Here is a 21,677-nt window from a genome sequence, read left to right on the forward strand (position 1 = left end):
ATTTTCTCCTCTCGTGGGAACAGTGACTAGCTGTTCCATGGCATTTGAATTTATGAACTCCAGGAACCGTTGGGCTAGAAAGTTAGGGCTTGAGTAATGTTCCCAGTCTATATTTGGGTAGTTGAAGTCACCCAATATGATGGTGTTTGGCGATACATTTATACCCTCCAGTGTCTTCAGGAAGGCTGTGTGGGGTTCCTGAGTTTGAGAGGGTGGCCTGTAGCATGCTACAATTGTAGAGCAGTTTTGCCTATGGTTAGTTGCACCTGGATGGTTTCCCATTGCCACCAACCTGGAGGTGTGGGTATCCTTTATGAATATGGATACACCCCCTCCTTTTGTGGTGTGGTCTGGGTTTTGGGGCCAGAACACATGATATGAGGTAAAACCTAATAGTGCCGGGGTGCTCTCAGGAGCCTTGAACCAGGTTTCAGTTACAGCACAGACATCAATGTTCTCCATACTGAGAAGGGCCTCGCATTTTGAGATTTAGACTTCTGGCATTGAGCAGCATTACCCTCAGTTTCTTCCAATTTTTGTTTTCTAGGGTGGTAGGTTTAGAATTTGAGTCTTGCCTAAAAAAGGCACTATGGGGGTGGAAAGAGCCTTAGCCAATATCCGGAATCCCAGGGGTGACAGGTGCCAGCGTGGCTTGTCAAGCATGTCATCCCAGGCAGACAGACACTGGATCCCCTTTGAATGACACCAGACATTAAGCCAATTGTTAAAGCTGATCATCTTGTCTCTATATTGTGGCATCATTCTTGGTGAAGAAATGATACTGCTCAGGGTCAGGGTCATACCTGCCTGGGCTACATAATCAGAGAGCTCCTCTATGTCTCTTTTCATGTAGTCCAGGGAGGTCTCAGGTCGTTCACACCAGCATGGACAATGACTGTGTCATATTTGTACTTGCCATGGAGTGACCAGAGTGCTTGTGTTATGTGGCAGATTCTAGTGCCCGATAGGCAGCTTACTGTGACCCTCTCCTTGTTCAGCCTGGTGAGTGGGACGTCAGTGTGTCTGACTATGGAGTCACCAATGACAAGTATGTTTGGTGTTGTATTTGGCCTTAAGGGCTGTGACTGCTTTGCACACTGCTTTTGTGATTTATGTGTTGCTTGTGGGGTGTCTTGAGGTAGCAGTTTTTTGGGTGTCTGCTTTGGAGGCCTCTGCTGTTTAGGTAAATTTTTACTCAGAGCCTCCGAGTATGTCTTTGTGTGTTTATGTGTTTGATTCAGTGGTGTGGTAGCATTATGTGAGGCTGGTTTTGTGGTGTGTGAAGTTGCCTTATCCTCCTGTCTGGTCTTGCCAGTCCTGAGGTGAGAGAGCTCAGCCTCCAGTTTGGCTAAATAGCTGAATCTCTCGCAAGTATTTGTGTTATGTGGGAGGAGGAGAGGGTTGTCTGTGTACATGAGGCAGTTATAACATTGCCTCAAGATTCCCAGATTCACCAGCTGGACCGGAGAGGAGATTGACAACTGACCTTTGGACATGCTAGAATAATATTGGGAATTCCTTAATAATTGAAAACAAGGGCCAGTGAGGAGTGAGGGTGTAGTGCTTTTAATTTTTAGTGCTGACTTATATAATTGCTTTAGTGAGCAAGTGCCAGGTAACTTGAGTGCAATGTGTTACAAGTAACTAAATGCAAAACGACAAACAGTAACTTTCTTTCAAGTGAAACAAGGAACTAGTACACTAAGCAATGCAGATATCACTAGTGATCCACAGAAGCGCTGAGAAGCGTATTAGGTGGAATTAGCTTCCAGGGAAATAACAAGCAAACAAACAACAAGCATATAAACAAAGCTAGATTCAGCAGGCCTGGATCTAGTCTACGCTAGAGCAAACAAGGTGTACCAATTTCAGTAAGATACAGTTCAAATATTCAGGCACTATAAACCTTTAACCAGAAATTCCCAGCTCAGAAGGGCAGAGTCCAGCCTCTTCTCCCACAAGAGTGCAGACCACGAACCTTCTTAATGTAAAATAACTGGCCTGAAGCCCAAGTGCCTAAACCAGAACTAATACCCTTGGACACTGGGCTCTCAATCAGCAGTTCCCAACTTAGAAGGATGAAAGCTACCTGTCCTGCCACCACAGTGCTTGCCACAAACCTTCCTAATGTAAAACAACTGGTCTGAAGCCCAAGTGCTTAATCCAAAAGACTTAGAATGATAGCTACACTTTAATCAAGTTACGACCAAGCAGTAATAAATACAATTGAATACTTTAGAGAATGTTTGGATTAGTGCTCAAGTTACACAAACAAAGCTAGATCCAGCAGGCCTGAATCCAGTCTATGCCACAGCAAACAAGGTGCACCAACGAAGCAGTTCAGATATGCATGCACTATAAGCCTTTAACCATAATTTCCCAGCTCAGAAGGGCAGAGTCCAGCCTCTCCTCCCACAAGAGTGCAGACCACGAACCCTCTTAATGTAAAATAACTGGCCTGAAAGCCCAAGTGCTTAAACCAGAATTAATACACTTTTAGAATAACAGACACTGAGCCCTCAATCAGCAGTTCCCAACCTAGAAGGATGTAAGCTACCTGTTCTGCCACAACAGTGCAGACCACAAACCCTCTCAGTGCAAAACAACTGGTCCAAGCCCAAGTGTTTAAACCAAAAGGCTTAGAATGAGTTACACCAAGCAGTAATAAATACAATTGAGTATTTTAAGATGATGCAAAAGTAAAATGAAGTAGGTAGAAACACAAGTACAGTAAAAGCAGATAATTTTTTTTTTTTATCTGAACAAGTGCTGAGATCAAAGAAACAGATTTGAGTGCTGAAACTAGAAAACTGGCTAGTTATAAGAAAAAAAAAAGCCAGAAGGCTTCCCTCAAACACAGGAGGGCCTGGGGGCTCAGAAGCCTACAAATAGTCTATACCACTTAACAGGAAAGGCAGGAAATAAGCTTTTTTTTGTCTGTTTCCCAGATGCTCTCTTTGTACACAGTAGGAGTGCCTGAAATCAGAATATGATCTCACTGCACTCAGTTGAGTGAGCAAATGAGATGGGCCCAGAGGCAGGCTGAGGGGCGGGCAGTTTCAAGGCCACCAAGATTAACACCAAAACAAAAATAGGGTGGGTGGGAATAACTGAAGAGCAGAATAACTGCCACTTGAGTTAAATATTCCTTCAACACAGTTTAAATCAAATTAAATACTGTATTTTTTTTTAAAAAGTGCAGATAAAGGTACTTAAATTCTCTTATACGTCCAGTTGAATATAACCAAGTTCTTAGCTGGCCAAAGCTGAGGTTTTTAAGCAATAAAAAATTCACAATGCACCACTTAAAAAGGCAAGGACAGGAAATCAAAGAATGTGGCTACCCCCACACATGTAATTACTAGCAAATAACACACTAGCTTCAGTTCAAGTTACTAAAGAGCAGAATAACTGCCTACTTGAGTTAAATATTCCTTCAACACAGTTTAAATCAAATTAAATACTGTATTTTTTTAAAAAAAAGTGCAGATAAATGTACTTAAATTCTCTTATACGTCCAGTTGAATATAACCAAGTTTTTAGCTGGCCAAAGCTGAGGTTTTTAAGCCTAGCCACAAGAACAGCCACCAAATGAAAGAACTCTGCTTTAACCAGAGACCTTTGGCAACTACTCCCACCTCACACTATGTGTGCTTATAGGCATCAGTTCTCCATTCTACTGTACCATCCTTATCCACAGTCTGCCCTTTTACAAGGTAATATGTACTAACAGAGAACTGCCTCTGGCCATGCAAGTTTTCCCAGAACCTGGAATGCCATGACCACATTCCTCAAATAAATGAACTTCAGTGAGAGTCCTGGACCATTCACTCCAACTTCATAACATCTGACCTTACAGCTATTAGCACTCCATTCCACTTTACCATCATTACACACTGTGTGTCTTTTTACACCCTGGGGAAATGGTATGAAACATGATAACCTCTGTGTTCTACTCCCATCCTCAATTGAGTTCTTATGTTGAAAACATGCTACTCCACTCAAAATAGTAGGGTCTATTTTGTAAGTGCGAACACTTAGGTTGTCGAATATAGCATGATTGACACCTATTTAGCGAACCGCAAGTACACTGAATGACAGAAACTGTGAAATTCGAAATACCGATTCGGCATAGTTGGCCCTTCTGCGGTATAGCTCTGTAAGTTAAGTGTGCGATAGTTACGGACCTTAGGGTTAGGGTACGGGTTAAGGTAAGTGCATAGATAGTAATGTATGTAAGGGTTAGAAGTAGGGTTTTTTGTTAAGTGTATGTGTGTGGATTATTTATTTTGTTTGGGTATAGCTTATTAAGGTAAGTGTGCAATAGTTACTGACCTTAGGGTTAGTGTGAGGGTTAAGGTACATGCATAAATAGTAATGTATTTAAGGTTTAGTGTAGGGTTAGAAGTAGGGTTTAGGTTAGTGTATGTATGTAGTTTATTTATTTTGTTTGGGTGGGTAGTATGTAGCGAGCAGTGTAGTGGGAAGTATGTTTTATTTTTGTTACTGGGTGGAACGGTGTTGGCCAAACAAAACAATTTGGTTATCTGTATTTCCGCATTTTGAGGTTTCAAGTGAATTGTGCGTTCGCTTAATAGGTGTCAATCATGCCATATTCGACAACCTAAACGTTCGCACTTATAATACAGACGCAAATAGTACACAAGGAAATATTTAACAAGTGAAACAGTGGGGTTTGACATATAACAAAAAGTATAACATGCATACTGAAAAGAAGAGACATAAGCATAATACAGTAACAGAGTCACCTTAAACACTTTTGAGATTTCAGAGAAAAGACAGAAAACAACCAGACTGAGTACAGACAGAATGGGTGTTCAGCAGTAATTTTTAAAACATATAAGCTGTATCAGAAGAGTGAAGGATACAGAAAACACTGCAGTAATTCAGTCACAGTTATAAACAACAAACTGATGTTTCTGAATTTGCTGTAAAGTTTTATGACTTTAATACAACCCTGAAGGAAGGAAATACATTTTATGGTAGTAGGAGTTTTAAGATGTCAGAAGTATAAAAGAAAGGTAATGTTGAACTTTCTAAATCATCAGTATGTACTACTCCTTTACCTTGTACTTGTTAACTGCTTTCTGCACTGTTAGGAAGTTGTGACCACGATGTTCTGGAACACACATCAGGCAAGCCAAACTCTCATCATCTTCACAGAATAGTTTCAGGCTTTCTTCATGTTCTCTACAGAGCTCATCTCCTTTTTTCTGTTGTGGGTCTGGTCTTTGTCCTTTCTGACACTGTATTTGCACCTTCTGAATTGCATTTGCTAGCAGTCTGTTCACTGCATATTTCCTGGCTGTGAAATCCTCTCTGCACTCAGGACAGGAAGGTTGTTTCTCACTGTTCCAAGCTCTGTCGATACAAGACCTGCAGAAATTATGTCCACACTCCAGTGTCACTGGAACATTTAACAATTCAAGGCAAATTGGACAAATAAATTCCTCCATAACCTCTACAGTTTGTTCACTAGATGCCATTGTGAGCACAGACTGCTCCAGAGTTTCACTTTCATTTATTAAGAACATGAACGTTATTGCAGAGACTGCCTTCATTTAAAGGCACAGCACATATCTAAAGGGAACCAGTTATTGTTATCCCATTATGTCTCTTAGACTGTGAGACGATTGCTGGTAAAGAGAATCCAAAACATCCGTGTGACTTCATCAGTGATCTCTTTTTGTAAACCGTACAGATGTACACTATAATGACTGTTACAACATCCTTCAAAAAATTAACAACAAATCGACCACGTTGGTGCTAAATACGAGCATCATCTTCTTTGTTCCTGTTTTATTTATTCACTTTCATTGATAGGATTAGTTCACTGAGTATGTGTTTTGAGTGGACAGCCAAGGTGATATTCATACTGACTTGGGGAAATTTGTTCAAGGCATGGTGGGGATTCCTTTACTCTTTGTGATAAGTGCCATGGGATATTTTATCCAGCCAGGGTTGCCAGATTTACAACCAACCAGGTAGGGACAAAAAAAAGGTCTTTCACGGCAAAGTGAAGACCAAAAAAAAAAAAAAAAAAGGTCTTTAATCTGGAACAGAGTTCCACATTAAAGAACAGTATCTCTGCACTAAGCACGGAGCTTCCCGTGTTTAATGCATTGCAGTTCCACAATCAACACAAGTTGCTCTGTGTTTAGCGATTTTTGATTGGCTTGTATACCGGCATACGGGCCAATCAAAATTCGCTAAACATGGAGCTTCTCGTGTTTAATGCGGAACACAAGAAACTCCGTGTTTAGAGATTTTTGATTGGCCCGTATGCTAGGTATACGGGCCAATCAAAAAAAAAAAAAAACAAAGCGGAGGCTGGCCGGGATTTAAACCGGCAGGGCGGGACTCGGGATCAGGCTGCTGATCTTGGGACAGTCCCACCCAAATAGGGACGTCTGGCAACCCTGTATCCAGCTGAGATACCACCTCGGTTTAAACTCTCCTGTTGTGTTTTCTTTTCCTCGTTTTCTACTTTTACGCTTTGTGACTTTGAAGAAGTAATTTTGTTGTGTCCTGTTGTCACAAGCAATTTGATCACAATTTAAAAAGCTGACAAAATAAGATTCCTACCTGTCCCACTGGCTGACATAACACCTACAGACAGTTTTATGATACTCTTTTTTTTAAAAGCTGTTATTTACAGTGTTGAGTTGTATAGTTTTGATCCATGACCTGATGCACAACACATTGCATGGCAAGACAGGCCCAGTGTGCTTGTAAGGAGTAAATCACATCAAGCACACTTTGTCAATACAGTGCATTGTGGGCCAGGTCAGGTAGTCATTATAGCACAGCACAGTGTCAATACCATAGTTTACATGACATAGATCTTTAATCTACACAGAGGCCTACTGGAACAATTAAGACAATATGGATCCTGATTTTATTTTTATTTTTAAACTGAAAATAGCTTTAGTGAAAGCATATGACTGCACTAACTAGACCAGTGCTTATAGGGATCCTCCCAAAAAGAGTACTTTGTGAGTTTTCTTCATTAATGAGAGCATATAGTACTAATATTTCTACCCTGATATTCTTCATGACTGCATGAGCTAGTTTCATTAATACATGAAAGATTAAGGAAATATCAAATCTCATTTTAAAAAGTTTGCATCTCTGAATTAAGAAAGTAAACAAAGAACTGCTTAAAACACCTTAAGAATATAATACTTAGTAGCAAACAGAAAGATGTAGGTTGGTGTTCATAGATGTGGGATGTCCAAATGCCTTACAGTAATTTTAGAATGGCAGCACTAGATGTATATGCAAAAAGGCTCAGAGCAGATTATTTGCAATGAATACGCAGAAGTGAAGCCTTTTTTGAAAAACACACTCATTTCTCACAAATGACTAAGCTATGTAAAAATCAACATTAACAACTTGGGAATTACTTTGCAAAAGTGTAATAATTTGTATCCATATTTTTTGTTTAAATATTGAAGGAGTGCATGGCTAAGCACAGTCACACTTAAAAGCTATAAAGAAAGGTACAGACTGCACAGCAATTTAAATTGATTTTCTTTTTAAAAAGTGGTTTATAATGTTTTATACAGGGGTATCTTTTTCTTGTAACCCTGTTAGTTTCATTAAAGAATATAAAGGGGTTGATAGGAAAGACTGAAAAAGGGGAGACAAAGAGGGGACACACATAAGGAAGACTTCAAGAAGGTTTGTGCTGAAGAAGGTGGGAGAGGATGGGCACTGTGTTTTATATGAGAGGGTAATGTGGGTGGGAAATAGGTAAGAGGGTATAGGAGAAAGGATAAGGGAAGAAGTGCTGAGTTGGTACCAGCAGGTGTCCCAGTCTACCCAGCCTCAAACATATCCAGTGCCAGATGGTGTACATCTGTCTTAGTGCTGTGGTTGTCACCAACTCAGAGAGCGTGTCTTTCAACACGCTGAAGAGAGGCTTTGACTGGCAGAATTTGCCTGTCTACTACCTCCACCAGTATGTCCTCTACCAAGGTCTGAAGCCCCCTTTAAGTGAGGCTTGACAGGCTGCCATATGCCAGGGGGCCTGCAGGATGGATCCCTCCACTGAGGATGTCCCCAGAAGGGCAGAGGGTGAACACTCCCTAGCCTAGGAGGCATGTGCCTGGGCTGCTCCTGAGTGATTTGAAGCTTTAAAAAAAGTAAAATAAATGGGATAGAAACAAAACAATAAAAATAAATAAATGCATAATCAAAATAAAAAAAAAATGGTGGGGAAAAAGATTAGGAGAGACAAAAGAGAAAACACATACTAAATCCACACATCATGCTTACACTATTTTATTTACCATTAAAATATTACATTGAAGTCTTTATTGAAGTAAAACCTGTGTACAGGAAGTGCTTGTGCATACTATGGGAGTACACAATTGGGAAGTGCTTGTGTACTTGGGAAGAATTATACATGAGTAGTACTTATGCAAATTTGAAATTAATTTATATGACAAGTGTTTGTGAGCACTTGAAAGGGAGTGTTTATCTCTCGAGTTCTGTATAAACAATATGTTCAATACAGTACTAAATGTACTATTTGTAATTATTAGAAGTAATGAGTAATGCAGTTTATATTAACATATTTGTACCATTAGCTTGAGATGTAATGGCTTCAGTTGCATTTCTTTCATTTGCAAAGCTACGAAAATGTTTTCCTTATGACTAATACAGAAAACAGTCATGAAAACAGTGCAGCAGTTATATATGAACATATTTCACCTTCTATTAAAGCAATATAATGATTTCAAATAATTTTGTATGTATCTTATAGATATTGCAAACTAGTAAGACAGAATTCTCATGAACTTCATTTATACTTAACAGAAGAGTCAGCCTTTCTAATCTTCTTTGTTGTTGCCAGAGATTACACTGAATTGCTTCCTCCAGTGCAATTAGAAGAGAGAAGACAATTTTTATTTACCTGAACCTGCAATTGTTTTATTTATATATTTGCATATATATATATATATATATATATATATATATATATATATATATATATATATATATATATATATATATATATATATGGGAGCCTTCATTTGTTCGAACTTTCAAATGTTCGAAACTCTTATGGCCGACACCATATGAGCAAATGTTTGAAAGACCAACAAATGAGAGGGGAGATCCCGCTACAGTGCGGGACTGAGAGATTCCCCTTTCCTGCACTGTAGTGCAATCTTGGAGTGAGAATATTTAAATAGGAGGGGGTGTGGGGGGTGCAGGGGGGGCTTGCCCCCCTGCATAACACAGTTTTACTGTGTTTACAAGTAGGTAAATGGTGCTATTTCAGGATGTCGGTCTTTCAGAATGTCGATCATATGGTGTTGGCCATATGAAAGTTGGCATTCTGAATGGTCAACATTCTGAAGTAGACCCATATATATATATATATATATATATATATATATATATATATATATAGGTTACATATTGAAAGAACGAAAGTTACAAAGTGCGAATGCGCAAATGAGCGAAAATGCTGCAACTCGAAGTTTGTTTTTTTTAATGCAGTACAGTGAAGATCGGAATATTTGCCCTTTCTTCACTGTAGTGCAGTCTCGGAGTTGGAATATATATTCCCCCCACAATAACATTTTCGAGTTGTGGCATTTTTGCTCGTCTGAGCGTTCGCACTTTGTAACTTTCATTTTTTCAATATAGACCTATATAAATATATATATTTATGTATAAATATATATATATATATATATATATATATATATATATATATATATATATATTCACATCAAAGTGATAACTTCTTTGTTTCTCTTTCATATGTATGCATAGCTGTATTGATTCATATAATAATGCACCAATATTCCCTGCCATGCAAAAGATAAATAAATGTATGTGCATGTAACATTGGAACAGATTCTGTAAAGCTCTTTTAATTTGGCACATTAAGCCAATATCAGAGCTAAATGTGTAGATAACAATGTAATATGTAAATGTGCCACAGTGACCTCAGAATACTTCGGCATGCAAGGCCGTATCTCAGTAGCAAATGAGCACTAAACATACCTGCAAGTAATACATAAGTAATTAGAAATCACTTTCAAAGTGTGTTGTACATTAATAAAGTTACAGAAAGATTATGAAAATTCAAGGATCCTGACAGTCCTACATACATACTTATAACAGAATCTGTCCAGTAAGCTTAAGGGCAATTACGGAATATAATGGACTGTAAAAAATGTTAACTATCCCAATGTAAAAACAAGCAGTGTGCCAACGATGTAAACCACAACCATATAAAACATAAAATACCTTGTAAAGAATTGCCCGGAAATCAATCTGTAGTAGGAAAAGTTTAATGGCACTTCACAGTTAAAAACTCAGTACAGAAGTAAAAATCTCCTGTCAAAATTTCCAGTCAAGCACTTTCGTCCATAAAACTTCAGGACTTCATCAGCACAACATACACAACTTTACAAGTGGTTTAAATAGTGAAAAACAACATCTCCCATCAGTTGAAATTATTGACATCATCACTACTTAAAGGTCCAATGTAATTTAAAATCAGAAACTAAAACAATTATATTAAAATAGTAGATTTGTATTTCAAAATAGGCTTTAGGGAACAACAATCATTAATACCTGGACTAGTATGGAAATTTAACCTCAGTTGCCAAGAAAGTTCCATTGTTTCCAATTTATTTTGTCAATGTCCCCCTCAATGTCTTCCTTCACTATCTGTAAAATACCAAATTGGAATCCAGTGCAAAGGGGAGAATGTTCTAGGTGCCTAAATAAACCATTGTTTTCATTTCTAGTTCTTATTGCATATAGCTGCTTGTAAATGCCTTTTCAAAAGTGTCTCTCAGTTTTCCCAATGTTATTTTTACCCCTAGGAAAACAACTCCATTTTATAAAAAACTCTTCACTATACAAGCCCAAGACAATACCACTATAGAAGTTGTCCCACACACTAAATTACTAGGCATTATTATAGATGAAAACCTCAACTTTGACCTACATGTAAACAAGAACATAAAAATGAAACACACCAAAAGCTTGGTATGCTCTACAGGCACCAACACTTTCTTAGCTTCTCTACAAGACAAACCCTTGCAGCTACCTTTTTATTACCCTCTCTCCTTTATGGTGCCCCTCTCCTCACTAATATCCAAAATTCTACAAAATCCAAACTTGATATGTGTTACAACAGAATAGCAAAATTTACCACCAAGGCCACATTCTCATCCCACCACTGTATGTCACTGAAACAATTAGGGTGGCTGGAACTCCCCCCACCATCTTTCATTACCCAACTAACTACAGTGCACAAAATAACGTACAGACCTACAGACTGTCCTGCTCTCTCAACTCCACTTGCCAAATACCATCCCAGCAGGCATCTAAGATCTGAAAATCATCTACTTCTAAAAGGAGATAAGCCCACCTTACCTGCTGGTCAACTCCTCTATTCCTTCACTGTTGCCAAACTATGGATCTCACTTCCCCTTTCTATAAGAAACACAGGCAGCACGACATCATTCAAACAAAAGCTAAAAAATCATCTCAACTCTTCCTGGCTATGTTCCTATAACCTAACCTCTTCACTCTCCTTATATGATTACTAAACTCCTATGTCTTTTGCTGCTAATGACTGATGATACTTTCTCCATATTTATTTTTTATTTTTATCTTCACTTGTTGATACTGGTACAATAATACTGATTAATATATCTCTGTTTATACCTCTCTGATTAAATTCATTGAATTCTGCTTTAATGTATATTTTCTGTATATATTACTATAATAAAAAAAAAAAGATTCCTGCTTTTATGTATATATTCTGTATATGTTACTGTATTTACTATCTGTAACACTGTTCCTACTTCTGCACCAATTAATGTTTATATTTTTTCTGTATCTATGTTCTTGTTGGAGCTTTTCTCCCTGGGACTCCACTGAACATGGGCTCTTTTAGGCCCAGTGGACTTTCCCAGTAAACAAATGCCATAAATAAATAAATAACTAAATAAAACTGTTGACAACCTGTACACACTGCAATGTATACCAGACCCCCTGACCCACAGTTACCTGTGGCTAATCTGACATTTATGAGAGTGTCACCTACACAGATGTCACTCTCTTCCAGGATATACCCACAGTAACCACAGGCATCACACTTAAAGCTACTCTTAGGATTTACTATCCCAATGTAAGCTGCATGGCATTCGTAATGCATATTCTCAGAAATCTGTCCAGAAATGTATTTCATTTACTAACAAAATATATTTGCTTTCAAGATCCATGCCATTTGTAATACATGTCTTCAACAATCTGTGCTTAGAGGCAACTACAAATGTCTCCATAAATCATATACTAACAAAATATGCCTGCTTGCATTTACAGATGGAATCCGTAAAATTTCTAATAAAATAAATGTAACAATGGCAAAGGGCATTCACAACCACATCACCACAGCTAACATTAGCTAACAATGGGTCCGGGACTTGTATGGAAAACAAGAGTAATACACACACAAGGAGGGGTATGGCTGAAGAAGAACACACAAGACGGATGTTGGAATAGGAAAATCTGAGAGAAAGCCAGAGGAGCACAGGCTTTGTTTTGGGGGTGGGAATAGGCCCCATTTTTTTAAGAATATAAGAAAAGGTAAAGAGGAGGAAAAGGACATTTCAGTAGGTATAGTCATAGAACAAGTATCACAACACATAGACAAAGGTTGGAGAAAGCAGTCAGGACAGGTAAGTTACACAGATGGCACAGAACAACATGGACAATGTAAAGTTGTCAAACAGGGTGGGAATGCATACCAGCCATGAAGAAATGCAGAAAAACATATCTACCTATGCACTATCACATTATGACATTTATTTTATTTATTTATTTTATTTTATTTTATATTTGTTGACCGGGCTAGTCCAACTGGATATATGTCCATTTTCAGTAGAGGCCCGCGGAGATAAGCTCCAAAAATAAAAATATTTTATTATAAAATTAATTTGACAGTTACAAAGGATAACTTTTAGCACATTGATACAGTTCTTTTCAATATGACAAAGTACAAATTAAAAATATATGACAAAAGAGTTAATTTCCTATTCCAATCTAGAGAAGGAAATATCATCTGGTTAATGCTCTTCCTAAGTAATTTTTGGCTGATTACTTAGCTTGTATGTTGCAGACTGTGTGGTAGTCATAGCTGGATGTGTATGCAAATAGCAAATGTGTGTTGGAGGATAATAAATAAGGATCACAGTACAATTTGTTTGAATAAAAACAAATCCAAGTAGTCTGTCAGCAGTAACGGTGTAAGCCAAGCAACATCACAGATGAGCAAATGCTAGATAACTCTAGCAGAGGACAGAACTGAACCTCTAACCATGCATGTAAAAGGTAAACAACCAAGCACAGTGCCAAACAGCAGTCACTACATCAAAGCAGCAGAATGGCTGCTAAATACATAAGTAGGTGTATACAACCCAAATAAATGTGTAATGGAATGCATATATGTTACATACATATGCCATGTTAAAGGTAACACACAGGTGTAGGTGTATATGTATGACTGTCACTGTGTCTTAAATGGAACATGCGTGAAATCAAGGTCAATACACATATACACACCAAAGACATGTAAGAATATTTACAAAAATATAACACTATCACTTAAAAAATGTATCAGGTTGTGCACATGGATTTCACCAATGTACGCTGGTTAACACACAAGTATAATGAGAACAAGGATGTATTGCATACAGTATCCCATGACTTGTCTGCACATGTCCTGCATCATAAAATGGCCATACATTTGGCACGTTCACTGTGTCAGCAATATAATACAAGGCCATGGTCAATAATTGCAACAAAGGCAAACATATCTGCAAAATATAATACAGAAATATGAAGGTGGAAGGGAGGTGGACAACCTGGGCGCAGATCAGGGTGTAAAGTAGGGCAAGGTAAGTTGGTACACTGTAAATGCATGTGTACAGGACAGGGTGCTATAGAAGCCATCCCAAAATGCATTTAAGAAAATGGAAAATGTATGTCACATGGGCAGAATGATTTCTGATGTCCACAAAAATAGCCATGTATAAAACACAAATACACAATAATGTGTAATCATATAACATCAACATGCATAGTTAAGCAAGCTAAGTATTTCAAGCACATATACTGTTATGCAAATGTTGACTACTCATTAATGGGCAGATGACACCTGTGAGCATCAATACAGCACATAAGGGGTAAATCAGTGAATGTTCACGTCAAAGGTACAGTTGTGTGTCAATATGGATCCGAATGTGCAGAAATATGTACAGTGAGTTAATGTGTACAGCTATTTGCAGCATGAACTTATATGAATAGGTAATGGATGTGGAAATTTAAGATACAGCAAACACAGCATAATATACTGTTACATAATAAGTTATCTGTACCAATGTGTATAAATTAATGCTACACTGGTGTTTCATACAGTCAGAAAAGGATGACTGCACATAGCTATGAAATACCTGTATATGACCCCCACATGACATCAGCATTGTCAACACATGGCACACAACACCACATAATGCCAGTGGGACATCTTGGCAACTGTCATCTGAAACACATGGGAAATGACATATCCTTCTGTTGCATATACATGATATGGTAATACACAAATCCATACCTTACCACAGTGGCAGTGCTAGACTATGGAACACATCTGTTGTCTGTCATTTGCCTTCAGTAAAACATATGTTTTTAAGCTAAATGTAGCAGCACTAGCTGCAGGTTAACTGCCAAAGTCCATAGACAGCTGAATGTGGGAGGAAAGTGTAATGTGTTAATGTGTGTCATGCACACATTGAAACATAATTAAATGTCACCACACAATAACACATAAGCATGCCAGCTATATGGTATGCATGCACAAGAATGCATTTACGGGCCAATCAATTATATGGACATCAGTGTGTTAGTGGCATAACTCAGCTGGAACACACAGACAATATTTATAGATCAGAGGCACCAAGCTGATGGGGATGAGCCTCACAAATTTGTCCAGGACTATCTCCCTGAATGAAAGTTATTTATTCTCTAGTTATAATCTGTGACATATCCTGGAAGAATGTCCCCATCATGTCCCTCATTTATGTTCGGACCTTCTGGATCTCCTCCTGATAATCATCTGTGTTCCACTCCTAGAATTGTCTCTTCCAGGGTGCAGCAGGCATGATGACTCGGGCAAGCCTAGGGCTAGCTTCCTCATCACTGTCATCGTTGTCATCATATAAGGACTCCAGCACTGACCTGCCTGCATCAGATAGGCAAATGTCCATGGATCCCATGCTCTGTCAAGATGAATTGCAAACCACAACAGAAATGAAAAATAAATGTCTATCATGTAGAACATTATCATGAAGATCAAGCTGACCTTAATATAACTGACTTGCATATCTGCAATATAACAAACTTAATCAACATACCAGCCACTGGTGAGTTCTGCAAATACAATTAAGAGGCCGAAAGTGTAGCAGCGTACATCAAAGTTTTTATTTAAAACACATTTCAGTTGTAATTGGCACAAACATTAGCAAGTAGCAGAATTATAATCAATACAATTGGTGCTAGTGAATGGCTCATAATGCACATAACACATTCCCTGTGTCACCTATAGTTATGGATGTGACCAATAATAGAACATGTCAGGGAGAATGTATCCATCACCAGTGTGAGCAGTACAAACAAGGCCATGCATGAAATGGCTTGCATACACAGCTTATCAGTGGAAATCAGGACATCACCTGAACATTTGAATATTGGCCGACCTTGAAGCATGGCAAGCACATGCAAATCAAGCACACGTAACATATGTTGATATTTGAATGGAAACATACCTGACGCTACCTCATGCCACATTAATATAAATGAACTTTGACAAAAAAAACTTGTAAATGTCAACATAACAGTATTACTGTGTCCTGCACTGTTTAATAATGCGGTCTGCCTCAGTAGACTGTTCAGCTGAGTGTATGGCAGTAGGTCATTAATCCCTTTCTTTTTCCTTTTCATGTATCCCCTAAAGTCTGCATGTGAATGCAAATGTGAGGTTCATCTGAACCCCCCCCCCACCACTCACCACATGATAGTACAAAGAAAATACTGTATCCACATTACACACAACTGTCATTAGGGATCAGTTCTTCAATGCACTTTTCATGGTAAAATACATGCATCGACAGGCCCCAATAACATCCTACATAGGATAAAACATGACCTGTTTGGTACACTTGAATCACTTTTCAGCTGTATCCTAGAGTCAAATTTTGTTTCCAAATAATGACAAATGGCTACAGTCATTCCCCTACACAAAGGATTTTAAAACTCAGATAAGGGTAAATTCAGGCCTATAAGTCTGACAAGCCTCATATATAAACCCATGTAAAGATACATCACAGACATGATAAATGAGGATATAGGTAGCATGCCTATGCTGGCTCTATCACAGTTGATTGGCCCACTAATAGGATCCAGGAGGTTAAAATAGGTGAAGCCATGTCCACCAAGAAGATAATCACTAGCAGAATTACCCATGGCTCACTACAAGAGCCACTGCCTTTTGGCATCTATTTCTCTGAAGTAGAAGTAAACAGTGAAGGTTTATGGCTGACTAACTTTGCAGATGATTGCAAGCTGGAGGTTATCGACTCCCATGTAGACACAATCATTCTTCAAGAAGGCCTATATATGACTAACAAATGGTGGCAAAACCATGCTCTTAAAAATCACTTCTAAGAATTGCATAATTGTACCCATTGGAAAGTCAACCATCACAGATAATTAACACATTGATAATACAATCCCAACAGTCAATCCACTGGGCAGGAATCTGTGTACACATGTAGCCAAAAGCTTTAGCTTTGATTGCCACAAGATCATAGTATTGAGGAGATCCTTTTAAGTTGCGCAAGTTATAAGTAAGGGCATAACAGCTAGGTCCAAAGAGGTATTTATCCCACTGTAGTCTTCCTTTATCTCAACAATCATAGAGTACAGTGCTCCCTTCACCAGACATATGCAGAAACTGCAACTACCTCAGAGTTTAAATAAACAAAGACTACAATGTGTAACAAACATGCCTTATGCAGAGGGCCATAAAGAACTTTCCCACTACACAGTCTGATATACATTTCTGAGGGGTGATCTTAGGACTGGCTTACAAGGCATCCACAAACACCACAGTTATGAATCTCCTGCATATTCATAAGTTAAACAACACCTAAAATACAAGATCTAAGGATCAGAATTTCGTTTGTGATTCAAACAGAACATGCTGGAGAGACAGATTGTGTCCCACAGATTGCACCTCCTATGAATAGGTTTCAAATCCATGTGCAGCTGATTTTGTCTTTTCCACAATTTAAGCACAACCTAGACCAATGTAAGTGGATTTGTGAATTTACACCTCGACTATCATTTATATGAGTGACATTTGATTTACCTTTATGCATACAGGTGTTGACATTTTCATTAATCAATTTCATTCCCATTTGTAATTGTATAGACAGATTTACACTGCAGATGTGAACAATACATAAAGGCAGTTGTTCAGATCATCCATTTTTCTTACTGATAATTAAGGACACACTGTAGTGGAAGTAAAGAAACCCATGGATTCTGACATGTATAGTGTTGTTTTGCTATTATGGATATTTCTTCGCTGATGGTTTTTTAAACAAAAGTCTTATTTTGCTGTTACAGATATTTCTTCATTGATGGTTCTTAACAAAAGTCTTATAACTACAAATGATCTGGACTGCCTGCCTATGGATCCTGAGGTTTTCCAACACAAAATATGTTTTTCAATTCTTAGTTTGTGTGTTATTTTAATGTGAAACACATGCAGACTCATGGCACGATTTTACTGTCTGGACTTTTATTCAACAAATGCATAGTGTAAGGGATTGTAATCCCACACATAGCCTGTAAAGATATTAATTTACAAGTTAAATTATGCTGATTTTACAACTATGTATGCAGACATTGGTGTTACTTTTTATTTGTCACAGACAGTTTTGTAGACTTTTGCAGTGCACAGGAATGTATATTGTTTGTGATGATATACGCTGTCCACATAATCATCTGCATAACTGGGCTCCCGCAGGAATATGATCATGTGAATATCACTGTCTTTCAGATGGCCAACTGTCCTAAGGTTGACACTTTATCCCCCCAGGAAAATGACATCATACTAGATGGTGTCTGACAACATGGACAGAGACTCCTTAGCCATGCAGGGAATACAGTTTGCAGAAATGAAGTGTTGCCTGACCTCACCAACATCACTAATATTGTTGGAGGTCACAACAGATCAGGTGAGGCTTGTCAGTGATGCTGCTCAGACATGATTATGTGTGCAGCCAACAGGTTAAGACGATATGAGAGATCGAGGGATGCCACCAGTGGTGGACCAACATTGACTCCCTGATGACATCACAATATTTCTGGCAACCCTGCATACAACAGAACAGGACAGGAGTGAAGCTGAAGTTCCAGGTAAACATGTATGTCTTTCTTTAAATTATATGGCTGAGTATAGAGAATATCACTGCATTTTGCTATTCATGTTTTGTCATTTTTGATTTACAGCAGCAGATGTGAGCTGTACACACAGAATGATGGTATTGAATGTAAGTTTAATGACATGTACTTATACAACTTGCAATACAGACAGAACAATGCAATCAACACATGTAATGCTGCCTGTATTAATATTCTCAGGTTCATCTACTTATGGGAAAGACCAGGGAATGGCATGTGAGTGTTTCCATACTGTGTTATTGTGACCACTACCTGTTATTGCCTCAGCCTCATATCATGGCACTGCTGTTTACTGTTACATTGATATTTTCCTAACATTGTACATTACACACACATCCAGTGGGGGCCTAAGCCATGCAAGTGCAATGACAGACAGACCAGGTCTGCTACTCCAATAGGTTTATAGTTTGCATGAATGTGTAACACACATGTGATACATGACATTAATGTTACTGTTTTTCAACACAGGACCATCTGGTCAACAGGCGCAATGCTGAGCATGTTAGTATTTGCAGCCCCTGTTACTGTGTTGTATCTGTCATGCTGTCAGTATTGTTTTGGTTAAATGCATGACTGTGTTGTCTTTCTCTTTACTTTCCCACTGCAGAATTGCAGTACAACACAGCGGGAGTCTGTCAGTGGTGCACTGTTACTTATCTTTCATATAGGTCCTTGCTGTTATTTCTGTTGTTGTGCTCCATTAATACTGTTCCTTCTTCCCATTCCTAAGACAGACTGCATCAGCCTCATCAACTGCACAAACAAATGACATGTCTATGTAAAACCTTCTGTCTGTTTTAATAGTGTTCAAATAGTTATTGGCGTCAATGATATGATTAATAATGCTGATTTTTACCTACAATAGTTGAAGTTCATCCCTCTTCAACAATACCATATTCCCAATAGGATTTGTCAGGTGCGTATTTTGTTTGTATTCATCACATATGTACTTTGGCTATGTAACCTAATTGTATACTGCCTGTTATGTAGATTCTATGAACCATACATAGACAAGAACTCATAAAAAGTCATTATGTGTAACATTGCAGAGAGATATATGTGTCATATGTCTTTAATGATATCCAGCATATGATGTAGGCATGTTGTCCTGATCTGTGCCATCTGTCTCTTCTTTTGACATATCAACTACCTGTATCCGCCATTAACCCATCCAACAATCAAGATGTGGAATCTGATGAGTCTTAGTATGGTAGAATGGCTCCTGCCATACAGAACCTTGATGTGGTGATGCAGTCTGGCCACGATGATGGCAGTGATATTGGTGAAGCTGTAGCCTCAGATGTGGAGGGAAACTTGTTTGGCTATTCTGAGAATAAAGGGATATCACAGGGTGAACAGGGTGAACAGGATGAGGGCAGTGAACAACAAACCCAAACTGAGACTCCTCCTAATATTGACAGTTCCCCACAACACATTGATATTGGACATCACAGTAGATGTAGGCATACAGACGGTGTGCATGGCAAGGTGTCAGAGGGTGTCTGCCGATTCCTACAGGCAAATGAAAATTCACAGCAAAATCATGGATAATATATCCGTGCACTTGCTGGTGCCAAAGATCATGCTGCACACCAGCTGCATGTGCTGCATGAAGAATGGGTGCACAGACACAGTTAGGTAATGGCATTATTGGCATTGGCTGCTCAGAATGAAGGTATTGTGGCTGTGGCACAGATAGTAGTAACCATGGCCTCTACAGTACTACAGGAGTGCCATAGTACAAGCAGAGTTCTGTGTGCCCTGGATGTTCTTAGCTGATTGCCACATTGGAGAGGCAGGCCACCTCTCAGCAGAACTGACTTTGCATATCAAGCATCAGTATCTATGCTCCAATGAGCACACATTTCCACTTCTGGCCCAGCTGCTGTGGTCAACAGTCAAGTCACAGTTATGGTCCTTCACCTCAGCATGGTGTTTCATCCCATCTATCTTCTCTGTGGAGAAACATGGGCCAAGTGTTTCTGTACATGGTGAGAACAGAGCAGACCATACAGTGACCCATCAGTGTGGTCAGCCTAGACTGCATTAGGGTGAGTACAATAGTTTAATAAACACAGCTGATTCCATGTATTACATTACTTTAGCCATAGTTTACTGTGATCTATTTAGCTTGTGATATTAAAAGTTCTACATTATGTCCTGTGTTGTTTCTCTTTTTTCATCTTGTTATAGTATAGAGGTAGGAATGTGGTGCACTGATGTGCTTCAATTTTTGTTTGCCATGCACTGATATAACAATCTGAGTCTTTATGCATACCTGTGTCATTTGTGCCCTAAGTTGATGATCGTTGTTATGACAGATTTGTATATGTTCATATCATTTTGATTTATGATTATGGCGTTATGTCTGATGCTCAGTGTGTGCAGCTAGTGGATAATTGCCATTAAATGCAATCTGTGCTGCTGTGGTGAGGTAATACCTGACAATCAAAGTTTAATCTGTGTACTTATGTGATTGTCGTGACCCAAAATTGTAGGTCAAATGTTGCCTTGTTGCCTGGTCCTGCACTCTGTTCTCTATGCCTGCATCTTCTGCCACCTACATCCTCCTGGCCCTCCTCTGACACTTGTGGGATGTCATCTTCAGACATCAGGGGCTGTTGGAGTAGTTTACCCACCCATGCAACTGGAAGACTGCCATGTGCTCAAGTTAGCATGCTGTACAACACGGCATGCACCATTATCATCTGTGCTGCCTAATCAGATGTGTATTGGAGTACAACCCCGAAATTTGTCCAGACATCTGAAACTAGCTTTCAGGATACTGAAAACATGCTCTATGGTATTTCTTACTGTTGCATGTGCTCTATTGTAGTTCTCATGTGTAGGGTTGGATGGTTCGCACTATGGTGTCATTAGCCACGACTCAAGTGGATAACCACAGTCACCTGTTGTGGGAAATAAAAACACATTTGATCAGCATTGATATTGTTGGAAGATGTATCTTTAGCTTACATCATAGCTGTGTTCCTGTACTTACCCAGTAGTAGTCCCTCAGGTATTTTACCTTGCTTGAATGCAGCCCTTAGTCCACTTTCCTTCAATATAGTTGCACCATAAAGGGTTTA

At 38.7% G+C, this 21,677-nt stretch overlaps 1 protein-coding gene across 1 annotated transcript in view; it reads right to left on the reverse strand.

The window, feature by feature from the left end:
- The window catches only part of LOC122815309 (zinc-binding protein A33-like), an 807,460-nt gene extending 801,916 nt beyond the window's left edge, over positions 1–5,544 (reverse strand). The window contains exon 1 of the mRNA XM_044087693.1: positions 5,088–5,544. Within this exon, the coding sequence (XP_043943628.1) occupies positions 5,088–5,507 (420 nt within the window). The 5' untranslated portion in view covers positions 5,508–5,544. The remainder of the gene's footprint in view (positions 1–5,087) is intronic.
- Positions 5,545–21,677: the final 16,133 nt, after the last annotated feature.

Source organism: Protopterus annectens, chromosome 11.part0 (assembly GCF_019279795.1).
Source record: "Protopterus annectens isolate FY-2018-M chromosome 11.part0, PAN1.0, whole genome shotgun sequence".
Lineage (NCBI taxonomy): Eukaryota > Metazoa > Chordata > Ceratodontiformes > Protopteridae > Protopterus > Protopterus annectens.